Genomic DNA, 24,202 nt, shown 5'->3' on the forward strand with positions numbered 1-24,202 from the left:
TCGCGCTCGCTCTCTCTCGCGCGCGCGCTCTCTCTCTCTCTCTCTCTCTCTCGCGCGCTCTCTCTCTCTCTCTCTCTCTCTCTCTCTCTCTCTCTCTCTCGCGCTCTCTCTCTCTCTCTCTCTCTCTCTCTCTCTCTCTCTCTCTCTCTCTCTCTCGCGCGCTCTCTCTGTGTCACTCATGGAAAGAGATGGTCCCCCTTAGAATTGCACATATTTATTTGTCTGTATCTTACTTGCACAGCACCCTAAAGTCTTTACATTTTAGAGAGTAAGCTTCTGCTTTATAAAACAGGTACAAATAGTACATAGATACAAATAAAACAGCAACTAGTCCACGGCACAGGACGTAGGTTTGCAGTCACGCAGCTTCAGTAATTGGCAGCTGAAGGTTCTCTTCGTCTCTGATTTGCCTGTAGCCCCATCAGGGATGTGCTGATTTAAGACTTAAACACTTCCTACAAAAAAGGGGAAACGCTCATTATCATTGCTGCTTCCGGTCGGATGGCTCTTTCACTGTTGACATTTTAGGCCTTGCAGACAGGTAGCTTTAGCTGTCTATTGTCAAAGAGCTATTGGATACAACGCAGTACAAAGAGTGGGCTTTGGGTCAACCCCTTGCTCATGATTGGATAACGTTCTTGTCTATCTCGGTTCTCTTCTCCTTACTCTATGGTTTCCCTCCAGGTTTCTCCATCCTATGACGCATTTCAGTCTCACTGAGTGTTGATTGGATGAATTGTGTCCCTCCCCTCCCGACTGCAGAGAACTTTTCTTCGCTCCTTGCCCGACCACTTATTCCCCTCTCACATCCCCATCCGGCACTTTGTCTTTGCTCTTTCCTAAAAAAAAATGCGGGGACACAACAATCAACAGCACAGCATCTTAAAAATATCAGTGATTTAAAGGTGGCCGGGGGAGGCAGTCAGTCGCAATCAAGTTTTTGTCGACAGCTCGTAGACGTCAGATAAGAGGAAGGTTGCCACGGGGAATCTTTTAAAACACAAAATGATTGATGCTCGGCCCACTTAGAGCACTTATGCTGCATTAATGATGTCTGACACCAAGGGCCCTGAGTGAGCACAGAGCAGGTGAAACAGCCGCAGAAACAGAGTGAGCATCAGGCAGCTATGGGGGGTGTTTGGAGGTGGGGGGAGCAGCACATGAAGAAAAGAGCTTAAGACGTGCTTTCTAAAGGAGTACTGACAAAAAAGTAGATCCCTGAATGTAAGCAGTGGAAGGATACATGCCATCCAAACAAAAGGATGGTAAAGAAGCTATACTCCGGGGGAGGGACTAATACAGGAAGAAGAAGGAAAGCCAATTAAGAAGCAAGGAAAGTTGAGTGAAAAACAAGCCAACAAGTGTTAAGCTGCGTGTTGGCCCAAAGTCCACTGTAAGTTGTTGTTATGGCCAGAATAGGTCTTTTGTAAGCGCACAGCTAAAAGCTGTTCTGTAGGTGAGACCCAAAAGCGATTTTGCTGCTAGTACACTTTCATTGTTCAGGGCACAAATGGAACTCATTAAAGAAGAACCCATTAGGAGGTGAAAAACAAGATTGATTTGCATGTCCCTCCATAAATGTGTAAAAAGAGGGTGTAATGGAATGTTCTCGAAAACAGGTACCAGCATCTCGAATTCATTCATACAACAAACTCCATCTATCACATTTCAGATGATTTTGCTGCAGCTCAAGTGGAAAATCTACTCGAGAAGCAGCTCTGACCGTGACCATCCATGTTACAAAATCTCACTGGAAGTCATCCTAGCAATGGGAAATCGAGCTAGGGATGCCAGATCTCACTCGTGCTTGCCAGCTCACGTTACTGGAGCCTCGCAGGAGAAAATCATCCCACCACGCGCCGATTGGCGGAATTTGATGGAACTTCGTGTTACAAGAGAGTCTCAAAACTCTGCCATTTCTGTGAGCAGAATGACATTTTCCACCTGGGCCTATGCATGATCTGCGAAGAACTTTAAGAATACACAAAGCTTTTGAAGGGAAAATCTTAGAAGATGTTTCAGCAAAATACTCTTCAAGGATATTATTATACAGACGAAAAGTGAACAAATCCAAGAAATATAGCACTTTTCAACTTTGTCATTAGTACATAACAATTTTGAAGACTTTTGTGATGCATAAATCAATTTTTGTAGATTATTGTTGTAGGAGGCTGGACTGGCTTGTAGTGACTACCAAGGGGTACTTACATCTTGCACCAGGCCCAGGTATCCCTTATTAGTGTAGAGGGGTGTCTAGCAGCTTAGGCTGATAGAAAATGGTAGCTTAGCAGAGCAGCTTAGGCTGAACTAGGAGATATGCAAAGCTCCTACAGTACCAATTGTGTCATATGCACAATATCATAAGAAAACACAATACACAGATATACTAAAAATAAAGGTACTTTATTTTTATGACAATATGCCAAAAGTATCTCAGTGAGTACCCTCAGTATGAGGATAGCAAATATACACAAGATATATGTACACAATACCAAAATATGCAGTAATAGCAATAGAAAACAGTGCAAACAATGTATAGTCACAATAGAATGCAATGGGAGCACATAGGGATAGGGGCAACACAAACCATATACTCCAGAAGTAGAATGCGAACCACGAATGGACCCCAAACCTATGTGACCTTGTAGAGGGTCGCTGGGACTGTAAGAAAACAGTGAGGGTTAGAAAAATAGCCCACCCCAAGACCATGAAAAGTGGGTGCAAAGTGCACCTAAGTTCCCCAAAGAGCACAGAAGTCGTGATAGGGGAATTCTGCAGGAAAGATCAACACCAGCAATGCAACAACAATGGATTTCCAGACGAGGGTACCTGTGGAACAAGGAGACCAAGTCCAAAAGTCACGATCAAGTCGGGAGTGGGCAGATGCCCAGGAAATGCCAGCTGTGGATGCAAAGAAGCTGCCACCGGATGGTAGAAGCTGAAGATTCTGCATGAACGACAAGGGCTAGAAACTTCCCCTTTGGAGGATGGATGTCCCACGTCGTAAAGAGTCGTACAGAAGTGTTTTCCCGCAGAAAGACCACAAACAAGCCTTGCTAGCTGCAAGGGTCGCGGTTAGGGTTTTTGGATGCTGCTGTGGCCCAGGAGGGACCAGGATGTCGCCAATTGCGTGAGGAGGCAGAGGGGGCGCCCAGCAAGAGAAGAAGCCCACTCAGAAGCAAGCAGCACCCGCAGAAGTGCTGGAACAGGCACTACGAAGTGGAGTGAACCAGAGCTCACCCGAAGTTGCACAAGAGGGTCCCACGTCGCCGGAGGACAACTCAGGAGGTCGTGTAATGCAGGTTAGAGTGCCGGGGACCCAGGCTTGGCTGTGCACAAAGGAAATCCTTGGTGAGTGCACAGGAGCCGGAGTAGCTGCAAAACACGCGGTTCCCAGCAGTGCAGTCTGGCGTGGGGAGGCAAGGACTTACCTCCACCAAACTTGGACTGAAGAGTCACTGGACTGTAGGAGTCACTTGGACAGAATTGCTGAGTTCAAGGGACCTCGCTCGTCGTGCTGAGAGGAGACCCAGAGGACTGGTGATGCAGTTCTTTGGTGCCTGCGGTGCAGGGGGAAGATTCCATCGACCCACAGGAGATTTCTTCTGAGCTTCTAGTGCAGAGAGGAGGCAGACTACCCCCACAGCATGCACCACCAGGAAAACAGTCGAGAAGGCGGCAGGGTCAGCGTTACAAGGTCGCAGTAGTTGTCTTTGCTACTTTGTTGGGGTTTTGCAGGCTTCCAGCGCGGTCAGCAGTCGATTCCTTGGCAGAAGGTGAAGAGAGAGATGCAGAGGAACTCTGATGAGCTCTTGCATTCGTTATCTAAAGAATTCCCCAAAGCAGAGACCCTAAATAGCCAGAAAAGGAGGTTCGGCTACCTAGGTGAGAGGATAGGCTAGCAACTCAGGTAAGAGCCTATCAGAAGGAGTCTCTGACGTCACCTGCTGGCCCTGGCCACTCAGAGCAGTCCAGTGTGCCAGCAGCACTTCTGTTTCCAAGATGGCAGAGGTCTGGAGCACACTGGAGGAGCTCTGGGCACCTCCCAGGGGAGGTGCAGGTCAGGGGAGTGGTCACTCCCCTTTCCTTTGTCCAGTTTCGCGCCAGAGCAGGGCTGGGGGATCCCTGAACCGGTGTAGACTGGCTTATGCAGAAATGGGCACCATGTGTGCCCATGAAAGCATTTCCAGAGGCTGGGGGAGGCTACTCCTCCCCTGCCTTAACACCATTTTCCAAAGGGAGAGGGTGTAACACCCTCTCTCTGAGGAAGTCCTTTGTTCTGCCTTCCTGGGCCAAGCCTGGCTGGACCCCAGGAGGGCAGAAATCTGTCTGAGGGGTTGGCAGCAGCAGCAGCTGCAGTGAAACCCCTGAAAAGGCAGTTTGGCAGTACCCGGGTCTGTGCTAGGGACCCAGGGAATCATGGGATTGTCTCCCCAATACCAGGATGGCATTGGTGGGGCAATTCCATGATCTTAGACATGTTACATGGCCATATTCAGAGTTACCATTGTGAAGCTATACATAGGTAGTGACCTATGTATAATGCACACGTGTAATGGTGTCCCCGCACTCACAAAGTCCGGGGAATTGGCCCTGTACAATGTGGGGGCACCTTGGCTAGTGCTAGGGTGCCCACACACTAAGTAACGTAGCACCCAACCTTTACCAGGTAAAGGTTAGACATATAGGTGACTTATAAGTTACTTAAGTGCAGTGTAAAATGGCTGTGAAATAACGTGGAGGTTATTTCACTCAGGCTGCAGTGGCAGGCCTGTGTAAGAATTGTCAGAGCTCCCTATGGGTGGCAAAAGAAATGCTGCAGCCCATAGGGATCTCCTGGAACCCCAATACCCTGGGTACCTCAGTACCATATACTAGGGAATTATAAGGGTGTTCCAGTATGCCAATGTAAATTGGTAAAATTGGTCACTAGCCTGTTAGTGACAATTTGGAAAGAAATGAGAGAGCATAACCACTGAGGTTCTGATTAGCAGAGCCTCAGTGAGACAGTTAGTCATAACACAGGTAACACATGCAGGGCACACTTATAAACACTGGGGTCCTGGCTGGCAGGGTCCCAGTGACACATACAACTAAAACAACATATATACAATGAAATATGGGGGTAACATGCCAGGCAAGATGGTACTTTCCTACACCCCCCCCCCCAAACGAAGGACAATAAGACTAGCCATGACCTGATGAGTCTTCATTGTCTAAGTGGAAATATCTGGAGAGTCCATCTGCATTGGAGTGGGTACTCCCAGGTCTATGTTCCACTGTATCATCTATTCCTTGTAGGGATATGGACCACCTCAATAATTTAGGGTTTTCATCTTTCATTTGTTTTAGCCAAAGTAGAGGTTTATGGTCTGTCTGAACAATGAAGTGAGTGCCAAACAGGTATGGCCTCAACTTCTTCAGTGCCCAGACCACAGCAAAGGCCTCCCTCTCTATGGCAGACCAACGCTTTTCTCTAGGGGTCAACCTCCTGCTGATAAAAGCAACAGGTTGATCCTGGCCCTCAGAATTAAGTTGTGATAAGACTGCCCCTACCCCTAATTCAGATGCATCAGTTTTGACAAGGAATTTTTTGGAGTAACAGGGGCTTTTCAGGACATGTGCAGAGCCCATGGCCTGCTTCAGCTCCTCAAAAGCTTTCTGACAGTTAGCTGTCCACAATACTTTTTTAGGCATTTTCTTAGATGTGAAGTCATTAAGAGGGGCTGCAATGGAGCCATAGTTCTTTATGAACCTCCTGTAATACCCAGTGAGGCCTAAGAAGGCTCTCACCTGGGTCTGAGTTGTAGAGGGAACCCAATCTATAATAGTTTGGATTTTCCCCTGAAGTGGTGCAATCTGTTCTCCACCTACCAGGTGTCCCAGATAAACCACTTTCCCCTGCCCTATCTGGCACTTTGAAGCCTTGATAGTGAGGCCTGCCTTTTGCAGGGCCTCCAAAATTTTCCATAGGTGGACCAGGTGATCATCCCAGCTGGAGCTAAAGACAGCTATATCATCTAGATATGCTGCACTAAAAGCTTCCAGCCCTTGCAGGACTGAGTTCACCAACCTTTGAAAAGTGGCAGGTGCATTTTTCAATCCAAAAGGCATTACTGTGAATTGGTAATGGCCTCCAATGGTTGAAAATGCAGTTTTTGCTTTTGCATCTTCTGATAATTTGATCTGCCAATACCCTGCAGTCAAGTCAAAAGTGCTTAGATACTTGGCAGATGCCAGTGTATCTATTAGCTCATCTGCCCTGGGTATAGGGTGAGCATCAGTTTTGGTTACTTGGTTGAGACCTCTATAGTCTACACAAAACCGCATTTCCTTCTTTCCATCCTTGGAATGAGGTTTTGGTACAAGTACCACTGGAGAGGCTCATGGACTTTCAGAGTGCTCAACCACTCCCAGTTCAAGCATTTTCTGCACTTCTTGCTTTATGCAGTCTCTGACATGGTCAGGCTGCCTATAGATCTTACTTTTGACAGGCAAGCTGTCTCCAGTATCTATAGTGTGCTCACACCAAGAAGTGGTGCCTGGCACAGTAGAGAAGAGTTCAGAAAACTGACCCAGGAGATTTATGCAGTGGTCTTTCTGCTCAGCAGTAAGACAATCTGCCAAAACTACACCTTCCACTAGAGCATCTTGTTCTGTGGAAGAGAAGAGATCAGGGAGAGGGTCACTCTCTTCTTCCTGTCCTTCATCTGTTGCCATGAGCAGGGTGAGATCAGCCCTGTCATAGTAGGGTTTTAGGCGATTGACATGGAGCACCCTAAGGGGACTCCTGGCAGTGCCTAAGTCAACCAAGTAGGTGACTTCTCCCTTCTTTTCAACAATTATGTGGGGTCCACTCCATTTATCTTGGAGTGCTCTTGGGGCCACAGGCTCCAAGACCCACACTTTCTGCCCTGGTTGGTACTGAACCAAAACAGCCTTCTTGTCATGCCTTGCTTTTGGAGCTCTTGGCTGGCCTGAAGGTTTTTACTGACCTTTTTCGTGTACTCAGCCATTCTAGATCTTAGGCCAAGTGCATAGTCCACTATGTCTTGCTTTGGAGCTTTTAAAGGTTGTTCCCAACCCTCCTTAACAAGTGTTAGAGGACCTCTCACAGGGTGTCCAAATATGAGTTCAAAGGGGCTGAAGCCCACTCCTTTTTGGGGTACCTCCCTGTAAGCAAAAAGGAGGCAAGGTAACAGGATATCCCATCTCCTGCGGAGTTTTTCAGGGAGTCCCATAATCATGCCTTTGAGAGTTTTGTTAAATCTCTCCACCAGTCCATTTGTTTGTGGATGATAGGGTGTGGTGAACTTGTATGTAACACCACACTCCTTCCACATGGCCTTTAAGTAAGCAGACATGAAATTGCTTCCTCTGTCTGATACCACCTCTTTTGGGTAGCCCACCCTGGAAAAGATTCCCAGGAGGGCCTTTGCCACTGCAGGGGCTGTAGTGGTCCTTAGAGGAATTGCTTCAGGATATCTGGTGGCATGGTCCACTACCACCAAGATAAACCTATTGCTTGAAGCAGTAGGAGGGTCAAGGGGGCCAACTCTGTCAACCCCTACCCTTTCAAAGGGGACCCCAACCACAGGCAGTGGAATAAGGGGTGCCTTTGGAGTGCCACCTGTCTTGCCACTGGCTTGACAGGTTTCACAGGACTTACAAAATTCCTTTGTGTCCTCTGACATTCTAGGCCAATGAAACAAGGGGACAAGCCTGTCCCAAGTTTTCATTTGTCCCAAATGTCCAGCTAAAGGAATGTCGTGGGCTAGAGTTAGGAGGAACTTTCTGTACTCCTGAGGAATCACCAATCTCCTGGCAGCTCCAGGTTTTGGATCCCTTGCTTCAGTGTACAAGAGGTTGTCCTCCCAGTAAACTCTGTGAGAGTCACTGACATCCCCATTTGCTTGTTTGACAGCTTGCTGTCTTAGACCCTCTAGTGTGGGACAGGTATGCTGTGCCACACTCAGCTCCTCCCTGGCAGGCCCCCCTTCACCCAAAAGCTCAGCAGTGTCTGCTTCCAGCTCTTCTGGTGTAGGTTCTGCACAGGGTGGAAATTCTTCTTCCTCAGAAGTAGAATCCACTGTAGAGGGAGGGATAGTAGGTAGTGATTTACCTTTACTACCCCTAGCTTTAGGGAGCCCTTGGTCCATTCTTCCAGGATCCAAGTCACCCTGTCCTTTTTGCTTTTTGGCCTGAGCCCTGGTTAAAGCAAAAATATGCCCTGGAATGCCCAGCATTGCTGCATGGGCCTCCAACTTCACATCTGACCAAGCTGATGTCTCTAAATCATTTCCTAGTAGACAGTCTACAGGTAAATCTGAGGCAACCACAACTTTCTTTGGACCAGTAACCCCCCCCAGTTGAGATTCACAACAGCCATGGGGTGGCTAAGTGTGTTGTTATGAGCATCAGTTACTTGGTACTGGTGACCAAGTAGGTGTTGTTCAGGGTGGACCAGTTTCTCTATTACCATTGTAACACTGGCACCTGTGTCCCTGTAGGCCTGAACCTCAACACCATTTATTAGGGGTAGTTGCTTGTACTTATCCATGTTAAGGGGACAAGCAACTAAGGTGGCTAAATCAATAGCCCTCTCAGAGACTAACACAGCCTCTGTGGTCTCCCTAACAAGACCAACCCCAACTAAATTACCAAAAGTGAGCCCAGCTACTCCCTTGGATTGGCTATTAGTAGGTTTGCTCCCACCACCACTGCTATTACTAGGGGCACTAGGTGTAGCAGCAGGGGTTGTAGTGGTAGGAGGCTTGGTGCTTTTCTTTGGACAACTGGGATCTGTTGTCCAATGGCCTTTTATTTTACATAAATAGCACCATGGTTTCTTTTCTTTGTTTTGATTTGAAGAGGATTTGGACCCACCACCCCCACCAGAGTGTTTTTGTGGGCCTGATGAAGACTCATTTTTAGATTTGTCCCCACCCTTGTCAGAAGACTTACCATCCTTCTTCTTGCCATCTTTGTCACCCCCTGTATGAACTTTTCTGTTCACCCTTGTTCTGACCCATTTGTCTGCCTTCTTTCCCAATTCTTGGCGAGAGGTCAGATCAGAGTCTACCAGGTACTGGTGTAACAAATCAGACACACAATTATTAAGTATATGCTCTCTCAGGATTAAGTTATACAGGCTTTCATAGTCAGAAACTTTAGTGCCATGTAACCACCCCTCCAAGGCCTTCACTGAATGGTCAACAAAGTCTACCCAGTCTTGTGAAGACTCCTTTTTGGTTTCTCTGAACTTCATCCTGTACTGTTCAGTGGTTAAGCCATAACCATCTAGGAGTGCATTCTTAAGAACTGTGAAATTATTGGCATCACTTTCCTTTACAGTAAGGAGCCTATCCCTACCCTTTCCACTGAAAGATAGCCATAGGATAGCAGCCCACTGCCTTTGAGGGACATCCTGTACAACACAGGCCCTCTCAAGTGCAGCAAACCACTTGTTAATGTCATTCCCCTCCTTGTAAGGGGGAACTATCTTATGCAGATTCCTAGAATCATGCTCTTTTGCAGGATGACTATTTGGAATACTGCTGCTGCCACCATGGGTTTCAAAACCCAATTTCTGTCTTTCTCTTTCTATCTCTAAGGACTGCCTATCCAAATCCAGCTGTTGCTTCTTGAGCTTAACCCTGGATTGTTCCACTCTCAATCTATTGAGCTCCCTTTCTAACATTCTGTCATCAGGGTGGGTGGGTTGGGCATGTCTTGAAACAGAAGAATGGTGAGAATGAACAGAGGGAGACCTGTCCCTAACAGATGGCACTCTAACATTCTGGCCTACAGAAGTGACACTTCTACTGTGCTGAGAAGCAACACTATTACTGTGATGTGAACTTACATCAGTACCAGCTATGCTAGGTGGCCTGCTAAGGGGCAGGTTGGAAAGTTTCCCTCCCAACTCTTTTGCTAGGGGTGCCCCAGAATCAGAGTGGGAACCATCAGCTAATTTCTCACCAGAAGTACCAACAAAAGTCTTATCTTGTTCAACTAGCATGTTAACTAATAGTTCTCTAGAGGGATTCTTCCCTACCCCTAAACCTCTTTCTACACAGAGACTCCTTGCTGCCTTCCAGCTAAGGTGGTCATAAGCAGTCTTGGACAGATCAACAGTTTGGCCTGTGCCAGACATTATAGAAAAGGTTTAAAGGACAGAAAAAGAAGGAAAAAGTTTTCAGTACTTTTTAAAGGACAGAAAAAAAACTTTAAAAACTTTTAAAGAACTTTTTGAAAGTTTGGAGGTACTTTTCAGCAAAGAAGTGAGAAAAGAAAAGCAAAACTTTCTGGTTAGGTGTACATACACTGAACTTATTTTGTATATTTTTCTCTTATGAAAAGTACAATGACAAAAGTGGTAAGTAGTTGCAAGTACTTATCCCACCGCTGCACAACCAATGTAGGAGGCTGGACTGGCTTGTAGTGTGTACCAAGGGGTACTTACACCTTGCACCAGGTCCAGGTATCCCTTATTAGTGTAGAGGGGTGTCTAGCAGCTTAGGCTGATAGAAAATGGTAGCTTAGCAGAGCAGCTTAGGCTGAACTAGGAGACATGCAAAGCTCCTACAGTACCACTTGTGTCATATGCACAATATCATAAGAAAACACAATACACAGATATACTAAAAATAAAGGTACTTTATTTTTATGACAATATGCCAAAAGTATCTCATTGAGTACCCTCAGTATGAGGATAGCAAATATACACAAGATATATGTACACAATACCAAAATATGCAGTAATAGCAATAGAAAACAGTGCAAACAATGTATAGTCACAATAGAATACAATGGGAGCACATAGGGATAGGGGCAACACAAACCATATACTCCAGAAGTGGAATGCGAACCACGAATGGACCCCAAACCTATGTGACCTTGTAGAGGGTCGCTGGGACTGTAAGAAAACAGTGAGGGTTAGAAAAATAGCCCACCCCAAGACCCTGAAAAGTGGGTGCAAAGTGCACCTAAGTTCCCCAAAGAGCACAGAAGTCATGATAGGGGAATTCTGCAGGAAAGACCAACACCAGCAATGCAACAACAATGGATTTCCAGACGAGGGTACCTGTGGAACAAGGGGACCAAGTCCAAAAGTCACGATCAAGTCGGGAGTGGGCAGATGCCCAGGAAATGCCAGCTGTGGATGCAAAGAAGCTGCCACTGGATGGTAGTAGCTGAAGATTCTGCACGAACGACAAGGGCTAGAAACTTCCCCTTTGGAGGATAGATGTCCCACGTCGTAAAGAGTCGTACAGAAGTGTTTTCCCGCAGGAAGACCGCAAACAAGCCTTGCTAGCTGCAACGGTAGCGGTTAGGGTTTTTGGATGCTGCTGTGGCCCAGGAGGGACCAGGATGTCGCCAATTGCGTGAGGAGACAGAGGGGGTGCCCAGCAAGAGAAGGAGCCCACTCAGAAGCAAGCAGCACCCGCAGAAGTGCCGGAACAGGCACTACAAAGTGGAGTGAACCGGAGCTCACCCGAAGTTGCACAAGAGGGTCCCACGTCGCCGGAGGACAACTCAGGAGGTCGTGCAATGCAGGTTAGAGTGCCGGGGACCCAGGCTTGGCTGTGCACAAATTAAATCCTTGGTGAGTGCACAGGAGCCGGAGTAGCTGCAAAACATGCGGTTCCCAGCAATGCAGTCTGGCATGGGGAGGCAAGGACTTACCTCCACCAAACTTGGACTGAAGAGTCACTGGACTGTGGGAGTCACTTGGACAGAGTTGCTGAGTTCAAGGGACCTCGCTCGTCATGCTGAGAGGAGACCCAGAGGACCGGTGATGCAGTTCTTTGGTGCCTGCGGTTGCAGGGGGAAGATTCCGTCGACCCACGGGAGATTTCTTCGGAGCTTCTAGTGCAGAGAGGAGGCAGACTACCCCCACAGCATGCACCACCAGGAAAACAGTCGAGAAGGCGGCAGGATCAGCGTTACAAGGTCGCAGTAGTCGTCTTTGCTACTTTGTTGCGTTTTGCAGGCTTCCAGCGCGGTCATCAGTCGATTCCTTGGCAGAAGGTGAAGAGAGAGATGCAGAGGAACTCTGATGAGCTCTTGCATTCGTTATCTAAAGAATTCCCCAAAGCAGAGACCCTAAATAGCCAGAAAAGGAGGTTTGGCTACCTAGGTGAGAGGATAGGCTAGCAACACAGGTAAGAGCCTATCAGAAGGAGTCTCTGACGTCACCTGCTGGCCCTGGCCACTCAGAGCAGTCCAGTGTGCCAGCAGCACCACTGTTTCCAAGATGGCAGAGGTCTGGAGCACACTGGAGGAGCTCTGGGCACATCCCAGGGGAGGTGCAGGTCAGGGTAGTGGTCACTCCCCTTTCCTTTGTCCAGTTTCGCGCCAGAGCAGGGCTGGGGGATCCCTGAACCGGTGTAGACTGGCTTATGCAGAAATGGGCACCATGTGTGCCCATGAAAGCATTTCCAGAGGCTGGGGGAGGCTACTCCTCCCCTGCCTTAATACCATTTTCCAAAGGGAGAGGGTGTAACACCCTCTCTCTGAGGAAGTCCTTTGTTCTGCCTTCCTGGGCCAAGCCTGTCTGGACCCCAGGAGGGCAGAAACCTGTCTGAGGGGTTGGCAGCAGCTGCAGTGAAACCCCTGAAAAGGCATTTTGGCAGTACCCGGGTCTGTGCTAGAGACCCGGGGAATCATGGGATTGTCTCCCCAATACCAGGATGGCATTGGTGGGGCAATTCCATGATCTTAGACATGTTACATGGCCATATTCAGAGTTACCATTGTGAAGCCATACATAGGTAGTGACCTATGTATAGTGCACGCGTGTAATGGTGTCCCCGCACTCACAAAGTCCGGGGAATTGGCCATGAACAATGTGGGGGCACCTTGGCTAGTGCCAGGGTGCCCACACACTAAGCAACTTAGCACCTAACCTTTACCAGGTAAAGGTTAGACATATAGGTGACTTATAAATTACTTAAGTGCAGTGTAAAATGGCTGTGAAATAACGTGGAGGTTATTTCACTCAGGCTGCAGTGGCAGGCCTGTGTAAGAATTGTCAGAGCTCCCTATGGGTGGCAAAAGAAATGCTGCAGCCCATAGGGATCTCCTGGAACCCCAATACCCTGGGTACCTCAGTACCATATACTAGGGAATTATAAGGGTGTTCCAGTATGCCAATGTAAATTGGTAAAATTGGTCACTAGCCTGTTAGTGACAATTTGGAAAGAAATGAGAGAGCATAACTGTAGGAGGCTGGACTGGCTTGTAGTGAGTACCAATGGGTACTTGCACCTTGCACCAGGCCCAGTTATCGCTTATTACTGTATAGGGTGTCTAGCAGCATAGGCTGATAGATAATGGTAGCTTAGCAGAGCAGCTTAGGCTGAACTAGGAGACGAGTGAAGCTCCTACAGTACCACTTAGTGTCATATGCACAATATCATAAGAAAACACAATACACAGTTATACTAAAAATAAAGGTACTTTATTTTTATGACAATATGCCAAAGTATCTCAGAGTGTACCCTCAGTGAGAGGATAGGAAATATACACAAGATAAATATACACAATACCAAAATATGCAGTAATAGTCTTAGAAAACAGTGCAAACAATGTATAGTTACAATAGGATGCAATGGGGACACATAGGGATAGGGGCAACACAAACCATATACTCCAAAAGTGGAATGCGAACCACGAATGGACCCCAAACCTATGTGACCTTGTAGAGGGTCGCTGGGACTATTAGAAAATAGTGAGGGTTAGAAAAATAGCCCACCCCAAGACCCTGAAAAATGAGTGCAAAGTGCACTAAAGTTCCCCAAAGGACAAAGAAGTCGTGATAGGGGAATAATGCAGGAAAGACACAAACCAACAATGCAACAACTATGGATTTCCAATCTAGGGTACCTGTGGAACAAGGGGACCAAGTCCAAAAGTCACAAGCAAGTCGGAGATGGGCAGATGCCCAGGAAATGCCAGCTGTGGGTGCAAAGAAGCTTCTACTGGACAGAAGAAGCTGAGGTTTCTGCAGGAACGAAAAGGGCTAGAGACTTTCCCTTTGGTGGACGGATCTCTCTCGCCGTGGAGAGTCGTGCAGAAGTGTTTTCCCGCCGAAAGACCGCCAACAAGCCTTGCTAGCTGCAAATCGTGCGGTAAGCGTTTTTGGATGCTGCTGTGGCCCAGGAAGGACCATGATGTCGCAAATTGCGTCAGGCGAGAGAGGGGATGTCGAGCAAGACAAGGAGCCCTCTCAGCAGCAGGTAGCACCCGGAGAAGTGCCAGAAACAGGCACTACAAGGATGCGTGAAACGGTGCTCACCTGAAGTCGCACAAAGAAGTCCCACGTCGCCGGAGAACAACTTAGGAGTTCGTGCAATGCAGGTTAGACTGCCGTGGACCCAGGCTGGACTGTGCACAAAGGATTTCCGCCGGAAGTGCACGGAGGCCGGAGTAGCTGCAAAAGTCGTGGTTCCCAGCAATGCAGTCTGGCGTGGGGAGGCAAGGACTTACCTCCACCAAACTTGGACTGAAGAGTCACTGGACTGTGGGAGTCACTTGGACAGAGTTGCTGGATTCGAGGGACCTCGCTCGTCGTGCTGAGAGGAGACCCAAGGGACTGGTAATGCAGCTTTTTGGTGCCCTCGGTTACAGGGGGAAGATTCCGTCGACCCACGGGAGATTTCTTCGGGGCTTCTAGTGCAGAGAGGAGGCAGACTACCCCCACAGCATGCACCACCAGGAAAACAGTCGAGAAGGCGGCAGGATCAGCGTTACAGAGTTGCAGTAGTCGTCTTTGCTACTATGTTGCAGTTTTGCAGGCTTCCAGCGCGGTCAGCAGTCGATTCCTTGGCAGAAGGTGAAGAGAGAGATGCAGAGGAACTCGGACGAGCTCTTGCATTCGTTATCTAAAGTTTCCCCAGAGACAGAGACCCTAAATAGCCAGAAAAGAGGGTTTGGCTACCTAGGAGAGAGGATAGGCTAGCAACACCTGAAGGAGCCTATCAGAAGGAGTCTCTGACGTCACCTGGTGGCACTGGCCACTCAGAGCAGTCCAGTGTGCCAGCAGCACCTCTGTTTCCAAGATGGCAGAGGTCTGGAGTACACTGGAGGAGCTCTGGACACCTCCCAGGGGAGGTGCAGGTCAGGGGAGTGGTCACTCCCCTTTCCTTTGTCCAGTTTCGTGCCAGAGCAGGGCTAAGGGGTCCCCTGAACCGGTGTAGACTGGCTTATGCAGAACTGGGCACATCTGTGCCCAAGAAAGCATTTCCAGAGGCTGGGGGAGGCTACTCCTCCCGTGCCTTCACACCATTTTCCAAAGGGAGAGGGTGTAACACTCTCTCTCAGAGGAAGTCCTTTGTTCTGCCATCGTGGGACAAGCCTGGCTTGACCCCAGGAGGGCAGAAACCTGTCTGAGGGGTTGGCAGCAGCAGCAGCTGCAGTGAAACCCCAGGAAAGGCAGTTTGGCAGTACCAGGGTCTGTGCTACAGACCACTGGGATCATGGGATTGTGCCAACTATGCCAGGATGGTATAGAGGGGGCAATTCCATGATCTTAGACATGTTACATGGCCATATTCGGAGTTACCATTGTGAAGCTACACATAGGTAGTGACCTATATGTAGTGCACACGTGTAATGGTGTCCCCGCACTCACAAAGTCCGGGGAATTGGCCCTGAACAATGTGGGGGCACCTTGGCTAGTGCCAGGGTGCCCACACACTAAGGAACTTAGCACCCAACCTTTACCAGGTAAAGGTTAGACATATAGGTGACTTATAAGTTACTTAAGTGCAGTGGTAAATGGCTGTGAAATAACGTGGACGTTATTTCTCTCAGGCTGCAGTGGCAGGCCTGTGTAAGAATTGTCAGAGCTCCCTATGGGTGGCAAAAGAAATGCTGCAGCCCATAGGGATCTCCTGGAACCCCAATACCCTGGGTACCTCAGTACCATATACTAGGGAATTATAAGGGTGTTCCAGTATGCCAATATGAATTGGTGAAATTGGTCACTAGCCTGTTAGTGACAATTTGTAAGGAGAGAGCATAACCACTGAGGTTCTGGTTAGCAGAGCCTCAGTGAGACAGTTAGGCATCACACAGGGAACACATACCTATAGGTCACAAACTTATGAGCACTGGGGTCCTGACTAGCAGGGTCCCAGTGACACATAACAAACATACTGAAAACATAGGGTTTTCACTATGAGCACTGGGCCCTGGCTAGCAGGATCCCAGTGAGACAGTGAAAACACCCTGACATACACTCACAAACAGGCCAAAAGTGGGGGTAACAAGGCTAGAAAGAGGCTACTTTCTCACAATAACCACTGAGGTTCTGATTAGCAGAGCCTCAGTGAGACAGTTAGTCACTACACAGGTAACACATTCAGGCACACTTATGAGCACTGGGGCCCTGGCTGGCAGGGTCCCAGTGACACATACAACTAAAACAACATATATACAGTGAAATATGGGGGTAACATGCCAGGCAAGATGGTACTTTCCTACAATCGTGCTGTACAAATTAGATTGCAACAATTTCCCTTTTTCATGAATATAACAGTACTCTGGCATACGTTTTACAGTGAATGAGGTACAGGCGAAAGTCTCAAGTTTTCGCAAAAGGACAAAGCTCAGACCCTTGATCTCTGAATTTCCTGGTGAGTGGCCATTCTTGGTGCAAACTTACATTTAACACGAGAGTGGAGGATGCCATCAGCCCCACCAGTAGCCAGTGGCACTGCCAGCCGGTGCCCACAGAACCTGAGCTAAGCTGCCCCTGCAGTTTTTGGATCTCAGCCACGTACTTCGTCCTAGAGAGAATAAACACAAGTTTGGTTACAGAGAGTCTAGAAAGCAGTACACATTTCAGCAGGAGCCACCCCTGATGGCGAATTTCGAATACAGACCAACATGGAACAGCATACTGGGGGTGATGCCAACAGGGGGATCAGATGAAAGCTGTTAGAAATGGGGTCTCTAGCTGGCAGTCGGTTTGCACCCTGTCCAAGTCGGGACCCTCACTCTAGTCAGGATAAGGGAGATACCCGCTCAGATAACTCCTGCTCACCCCCTTGGTAGCTTGACATGAGCAGTCAGCCTTATCTCAGAAGGAATGTGTAAAGCATTTGCACATAACACACAGCAATAAGTGAAAACACTACAAAAGGACACCACACCAGTTTTAGAAAAATAGCCAATATTTATATAAAACAAGACCAAATACGATAAGAATCCAACATACAGTAAGAGAAATATGAATTATGCAAGATTTAGTCAAAACTACAGTTCCTTGAAGTCGATAGCTCCACCTGGGGCTATCACAGTGTCGTGATCAACAAAACCAACAGTTCAGGCCGGCTGCGACGTTGCGGGCCAGCTACGGTGTCGGGAAGACCCACAACCAGTAGCTTGGATTTGCAGGGCATCGTGATTCTCGCGGTGAGCTCCAGAGGGCGGCGTCACTGATGTCGCAGTGTCGGGTCCAGAGTCGGTGCAGGGGTCGTCGGGCCCTTAAGGTCACACGCATTGCAGATCGAACTCCAGGCTGATGAAGTCAGGTGCGCCGGCGTGGATGGCGTTGGGGCTGCGGTGCGAAGTGGGATGATGCGACGTGCGGAGCCCACAGTTCACGGTGTAGGCAGCGGCTCGGTGACGGCCTCCAGCGGTGTCGGTGAAACCAGGGCTGCGGTGTAAAATGGGGCGGGGCGTTGCGACGTGCGGTGTCCACAGGTCACGGTGCAGGCAGCGGCGTTGTTGCTGAAGCACTGTCGTCGGTAGGCCCAAGCCAGCGGTGCGGGACGGGACGGTGCTTCGTGTATCTCACAAGCGGTGTCCACAGGCCACGGTGCAGGCAGGATGCCTGGTGACGACACAGGAGTCGATGGTGCTGGCGTCGGTGGACCAGGGCTGCGGCGCGGGACGGGGCAGTGCTTCATGTACCTCACAAGCGGTGTCCACAGGCCACGGCGCAGGCAGCGATGCCGGTGTTAGCAGGAGCGACATCGTCGGGGATGCCCAGGCTGAGGTGTGAGCAGGCGATGCTGGAATGAGGGGCCCACAGGTCGCGGTGCGAGGATCGGCTCAGTGAAGTCGTCCGATGACGGCGTCGGTGAGACCAGGGTCGCGATGCGAAGCAGGGCAATGCGACTCCGTGTGGCGTTGGCAGGTCACGGTGCAGGCCAGCGGCATCGTTGGCGGTGTCGCAGTGGTTTCTCCTCTTGAACAGCACAAAACACACAGTTACCAGTGCTGCAGGTCGAGGAAACTGAAGTCTTTGGTGTCCCTAAGACTACTAAAAAGAGGCAAGCTCTACTCCAAGCACTTGGAGAATTTTCTCAAGCAGGACACACAGCAAAGTTCACCCTTTGCACTCTTTTCAGGCAAAAGCAGCAACTGCAGGCCAGTCCAGCAAAGCAACACGCAAAGGGGCAGTACTCGCTCTTCAGCTCTTCTCCTGGGCGGAGGTTCCTCTTGATTCCAGAAAGATTCTAAAAGTCTGGGGTTTTGGGTCTTCTTCTTATACCCAGTTCTGCAGTACTGCCTTTGAAGTTGGCAAACTTCAAAGCAAAGTCTCAAGTGTTTGCAAGATCCTTCCTTGTCCAGGCCAGGCCCCAGACACTCACCAGGGGGTTCGAGACGGCATTGTGTGAGGGCAGGCACAGTCCTTTCAGGTGTGAACGACCACTCCTCTCACCCCTCTAGCTCAGATGGCTCATCAGGGTATGCAGGCTACACCCCAGCCCCTTTTGTGTCACTGTCTAGAGAGAGGTGCAAAACAGCCCAACTGTCAAACTGACCCAGACAGACAATCCACAAACAGGCAGAGTCACAGAATGGTATAAGCAAGAAAATGCCTACTTTCTAAAAGTGGTATTTTCAAACAGACAATTTAAAAACCAACTTCACTAAAAGACGTATTTTTAAATTGTGAGTTCAGAGACCCTAAACTCCACATTTGTATCTATTCTCAAAGGGAATCTGTGCTTTAAGGATATGTAAAGTCAGCCCCCATGTTAACCTATGAGAGAGATAGGCCTTGCACAGTGAAAACCAAATTTGGCAGTATTTCACTGTTAGGACATATAAAGCACACTAGTATATGTCCTACCTTAAACATGCACTGCACCCTGTCCCTGGGGCTAACTAGGGCCTACCTTAGGGGTGCCTTACATGTAGTAAAAGGGAAGGTTGAGGCCTGGCAAGTGGGTACACTTGCCGAGTCGAATTGGCAGTTTAAAACTGCACACACAGACACTGCAGTGGCAGGTCTGAGTCATGTTTACGGGGCTACTCATGTGGGAGGCACAACCAGTGCTGCAGGCCCACTAGTAGCATTTCATTTACAGGCCCTGGGCACCTCTTGTGCACTTTACTAGTAAATCAAATATGCCAATCATGGATAAACCAATCAACAGTACAATTTCTATAGGGAGCACTTGCACTTTAGCACTGATTAGCAGTGGTAAAGTGCGCAGAGACAATAAACCAGCAAAAACAGACCTAAACAAATAGGAGGAAGAAGGCAAAAAGTTTGGGGATAACCCTGCAAAAAGGGCCATTTCCAACATAACCCCCTCCCAGCCTAAAGCCAGGGTAGGCCAATCAATACCTTGCTGGACTTACCTGCTCAGGGCGATAGAACCTGGACAATGGCCCACTTCTGCAGCAGCTCTTGCCAGTTCTACGCCTCTCTGAACCCAGGTTGATCCCTCGGTCAACACTCTCAGGGCCCACTGAACTAACCTTGGGGGACCTCTTCTCCTCATCTGAGAACTCCATCTGTGCAGCACCTAACCTTACCTTGCTCACGGATGCATCCCAGTACGCAGACAGTACCACCAGGGCCAACAGTGTGATGTGGCCCATTCCACCCCTATGGTCTGACTTCAGTCCCCTTCCCAGGGAAAACTCTGACCACAAGGATAACAACCAACAGAGGCCACTGACAGCTGTCAGTGTCAAGAGCCAGGACCCAGGCCATCCCAGGGACTGTAGCCTCTGTGGTTTTGAAAAGTGGGTGACTTGCACCCTTTTTCTACTTCCCATCCCAGCAGTTCAGGAATGGTGCCCTGAGACTGGTCACTCACCCTTGGGTCTGCACCCTCAAGCTGAGCAGGGCACAGGGGTGGGCTCTCCCTCCTCCTGTCCCTCGTGCTGGGATCTGGTACCCTCCGCCTTGGAGTGGTACCCCCAGACAACTGAACTGTGAGGGCGCCTCTGGGGGCCACCCCTCCCAGTTCCCCTGACACCTGGGGCAACTCATTCCCCAGAAGGCAGTCTATGGGCATCTGGGGACTGACTATGACCCGCCTCTGGGTCACCTCCCCACCCCACTCTAGGGATACCAGGGCCATAGGACGGAAGACGTCCTGCCCATGGGCTGGTGTCACCCTACACACCTGGCCGGTGTACTGTTCTGGGGAGACAAGCCTTTCCACCATCATTGTATGGCTAGCCCCACTGTCCCTCAGAGCAGTGACTGGGACCCCATTCACTGTTACCTGGTGGAAGTGACGACTCCCACCCTCAGGGATCACCAACTCACCCTCCGAATCAACCTCCCAACTAAGGGATATCATGGCATGGTCCATGACCTGCCCCTGGGGGCTACCTCCCCCTAAGGACATATTAGCCACCTCGGTAGAGGGGCCACCAATGTGGGTTGTCTTAGGACAGACAGAGTCCCCTTTCATGTGTCCTAACTGGGAACACTCAAAGCACCGGGGTTGAAAATGGGGTGCCCTGGGCCACCGGCTACCAGAACCTCCCTCCTTTCTGTCTGAAGGGGCCATGGACTCTTTTTCTCCCTCCTTATCCTGGGACCTGTCTGCATCTCCCTTGACTTTCATCTCCTTCTTCTGGGAACCCTGCCCACCTTTGGCTGAGTCTCCCCCATAAACCTTCTTGTTAACCCGGGTACTCACCCAGCGGTCCGCCTCCATAGCAGGCTTCCTGGGGTCAGTCAGCTTACTATCAGTCAAGTGCTGGTGCAGCTCTGCAAAACACAGACTAGACAAGTGCTCCCACGCAATTAAGTTGTACAGCCCCTGAAAATCTGTCACATTACTGCCCTTCACCCAACCACCCAGTGCTCTGCAAAACGAATCTACACACTCTAACCAGGTCTGGGACTCAGTTTTCTTACTCTGCCTAAACTGATCCCTGTACTTGTCTGGAGTGAGACCATACCGAGTGAGAAGGGCCTCCAGCGTAGGTGAGGTTGTACCCCTTACCCAAAGCTAGCAAAGTGTCCCTCCCCTCCTCTGTGAAGTGGGTCCACAATCCTGCTCCCCAATTCTTCTCAGGGACCCCATTCATGTGGATGGACGCCTCATATCCCTGAAACCACCTCTGTATGTCATCTCCCTTCTTGTACTCTCTCCCTACGTTTTTAGGAATGTGCACAATTCTGTCTGACTGCACTGAGGAATTGCTGCCACCATCCTGGCTGGACCTGCTCCTCACATCCAGCTCTTTTACTTTAAGCTCATGGTCCAAAAGCATCTTTCTTTCCTCCATGGCTCGCTTCTCCCTCTGAGCCTCCATTTTTAATCTCTCCAACTCAATCTGGTGCCTCCTGGCGTCTCTCCTGTCCTCATGCTCCTCTGGAGTCAGTCCTTTTGATCCACCACTGCTGCTTGGCACAGCGGGTACCTCCCCCCCGGCAGCTCCTGCACCCTCAGTACATCTTCCCTAGAATTTGTGTCAGTAGACTCTCCATTTGGATCCTCAGACTGCCCACTGGCAGTTCTGGCTGCTACCCAGGCCCTCAGCGCCTTCTGTAGCTCCTCCTTCTTGGTGAGGCCTCTGATCTGAACTTTGAGGTTTTTACAAATTGCCTTCAGTTCCTTCATCGAATAGGTTTCCAACCTATCCGCCTCAAAAACCAAATCCTGGGATGCAACTGAAGATGCTCTTGATTGAGGCATGATGTCGTTGGGGTTCACTTGAACTCAAGATCCAAAATAGGTCAAAGAGAAAAAAAAAATCAAAAAAATGTATGTGGCAAGTAATGGTCTGCCATATTGCAGTAGTGTACACCAATCACTGTAGGTCAAGTGCAAATGCAAGTCCTATCCTCACCGCTGACAACCAATGTTAGAAATGGGGTCTCTAGTTGGCAGTCGGTTTGGCCCCTGTCCAAGTAGGGATCGTCTTGCTAGTCAGGATAAGGGAGATACACGCTCAGATAACCCCTGCTCACCCCCTTGGTAGCTTGGCACGAGCAGTCAGACTTATCTCTGAAGCAATGTGTAAAGCATTTGCACATAACACACAGTAATAAGTGAAAACACTACAAAAGGACACCACACCAGTTTTAGAAAAATAGCCAATATTTATATAAAACAAGACCAAATACGATAATAATCCAACATACAGTAAGAGAAATATGAATTATGCAAGATTTAGTCAAAACTACAGTTCCTTGAAGTCGATAGCTCCACCTGGGGCTTTCACGGCATCGTGATCAACAAAACCAACAGTTCAGGCCGGCCGCGCCGCTGTGGGCCAGCTACGGTGTCGGGAAGACCCGCAAACAGTACCTTGGATTTGCAGGGCGTTGTGATCCTCACAGTGAGCTCTGGAGGGCGGCGCCACTGATGTTGCGGTGTCGGGTCCAGAGTCAGTGCAGGAGTCGTTGGGCCCTTAAGGTCACATGCGTTGCAGATCGAACTCCAGACTGATGAAGTCAGGTGCGCCGGCGTGGATGGCGTCGGGGCTGTGGTGCGAAGTGGGACAATGCGACGTGCGGTGCCCACAGGTCACGGTGCAGGCAGCGGCTCGGTGACGGCGTCCAGTGGCGTCGGTGAGACCAGTGCTGCGGTGTGAAGTGGGGCGGTGCGATGTGCGGTGTCCACAGGTCACAGTGCAGGCAGCAGCGGCATTGTTGCTGAAGCGCAGTCGTCGGTAGGCCCAAGCCAGCGGTGGGGGACGGGACGGTGCTTCGTGACCCTCACGACAGGTGTCCACAGGCGACAGTGCAGGCAGGATGCCTGGTGACGACACAGGAGTCGATGGTGCTGGCGTCGGTGGACCGGGGCTGCGGCGTATGATGGGACGGTGCTTCGTGTACCTCACGAGCGGTGTCCAAAGGCCACGGCGCAGGCAGCGGCGCCGGTGTCAGCAGGAGCGACATTGTCGGGGATGCCAAGGCTGCAGCGTGAGCAGGCGATGCCGGAGTGCAGGGCCCACCGGTCGCGGTGCGAGCAGCGGCTCAGTGAAGTCGTCCGATGACGGTGTCGGTGAGACCAGGGTCGCGATGCAAAGCAGGGAAATGCGACTCCGTGTGGCGTCGGCAGGTCACTGTGCAGGCCAGCGGCGTTGTTGTCGGCGTTGCAGTGGTTTCTCCTCTTGAACATCACAAAACACACAGTTCCCAGTGCTGCAGGTCAAAGAAACTGAAGTCTTTGGTGTCCCTGAGACTTCTAACAGGAGGCAAGCTCTACTCCAAGCCCTTGGAGAACTTTCTCAAGCAGGACACACAGCAAAGTTCACCCTTTGCACTCTTTTCAGGCAGAAGCAGCCACTGCAGGCCAGTCCAGCAAAGCAACACAGCAAAGGGACAGTACTCCTCCTCCAGCTCTTCTCCTTGCAGAGGTTCCTCTTGATTCCAGAAAGATTTTAAAAGTCTGGGGTTTTGGGTCTTCTTATACCCAGTTCTGCCTTTGAAGTTGGCAAACTTCAAAGCAAAGTCTCAAGTGTTTGCAAGATCCTTCCTTGTCCAGGCCAGGCCCCAGACACTCACCAGGGGGTTGGAGACGGCATTGTGTGAGGGCAGGCACAGTCCTTTCAGGTGTGAGTGACCACTCCTCACTCCTCTCTAGCTCAGATGGCTCATCAGGATATGCAGGCTACACCCCTGCATCCTTTGTGTCACTGTCTAGAGGAGAGGTGTGAACAGCCCAACTATCAAACTGACCCAGACAGAGAATCCACAAACAGGCAGAGTCACAGAATGGTATAAGCAAGAAAATGCCTACTTTCTAAAAGTGGTATTTTCAAACAGACAATTTAAAAACCAACTTCACTAAAAGATGCATTTTTAAATTGTGAGTTCAGAGACCCTAAACTCCACAATTGTATCTACTCTCAAAGGGAATCTGCGCTTTAAGAATATGTAAAGGCAGCCTCCATGTTAACCTATGAGAGATAGGCCTTCCACAGTGAAAACCGAATTTGCCAGTATTTCACTGTTAGGACATATAAAACACGCTAG

At 49.6% G+C, this 24,202-nt stretch overlaps 1 protein-coding gene across 1 annotated transcript in view; it reads right to left on the bottom strand.

The window, feature by feature from the left end:
- Positions 1-212: 212 nt before the first annotated feature.
- Positions 213-24,202, bottom strand: part of CCDC194 (coiled-coil domain containing 194) — a 40,663-nt gene continuing 16,673 nt past the window's right edge. The window contains exons 4-5 of the mRNA XM_069216358.1: positions 16,673-16,796; positions 213-455 (exon numbers count right to left, since the gene is read on the bottom strand). Of these exons, the coding sequence (XP_069072459.1) occupies positions 438-455; positions 16,673-16,796 (142 nt within the window). The 3' untranslated portion in view covers positions 213-437. The remainder of the gene's footprint in view (positions 456-16,672; positions 16,797-24,202) is intronic.

This window comes from Pleurodeles waltl, chromosome 12 (genome assembly GCF_031143425.1).
Source record: "Pleurodeles waltl isolate 20211129_DDA chromosome 12, aPleWal1.hap1.20221129, whole genome shotgun sequence".
NCBI classification, from domain to species: domain Eukaryota; kingdom Metazoa; phylum Chordata; class Amphibia; order Caudata; family Salamandridae; genus Pleurodeles; species Pleurodeles waltl.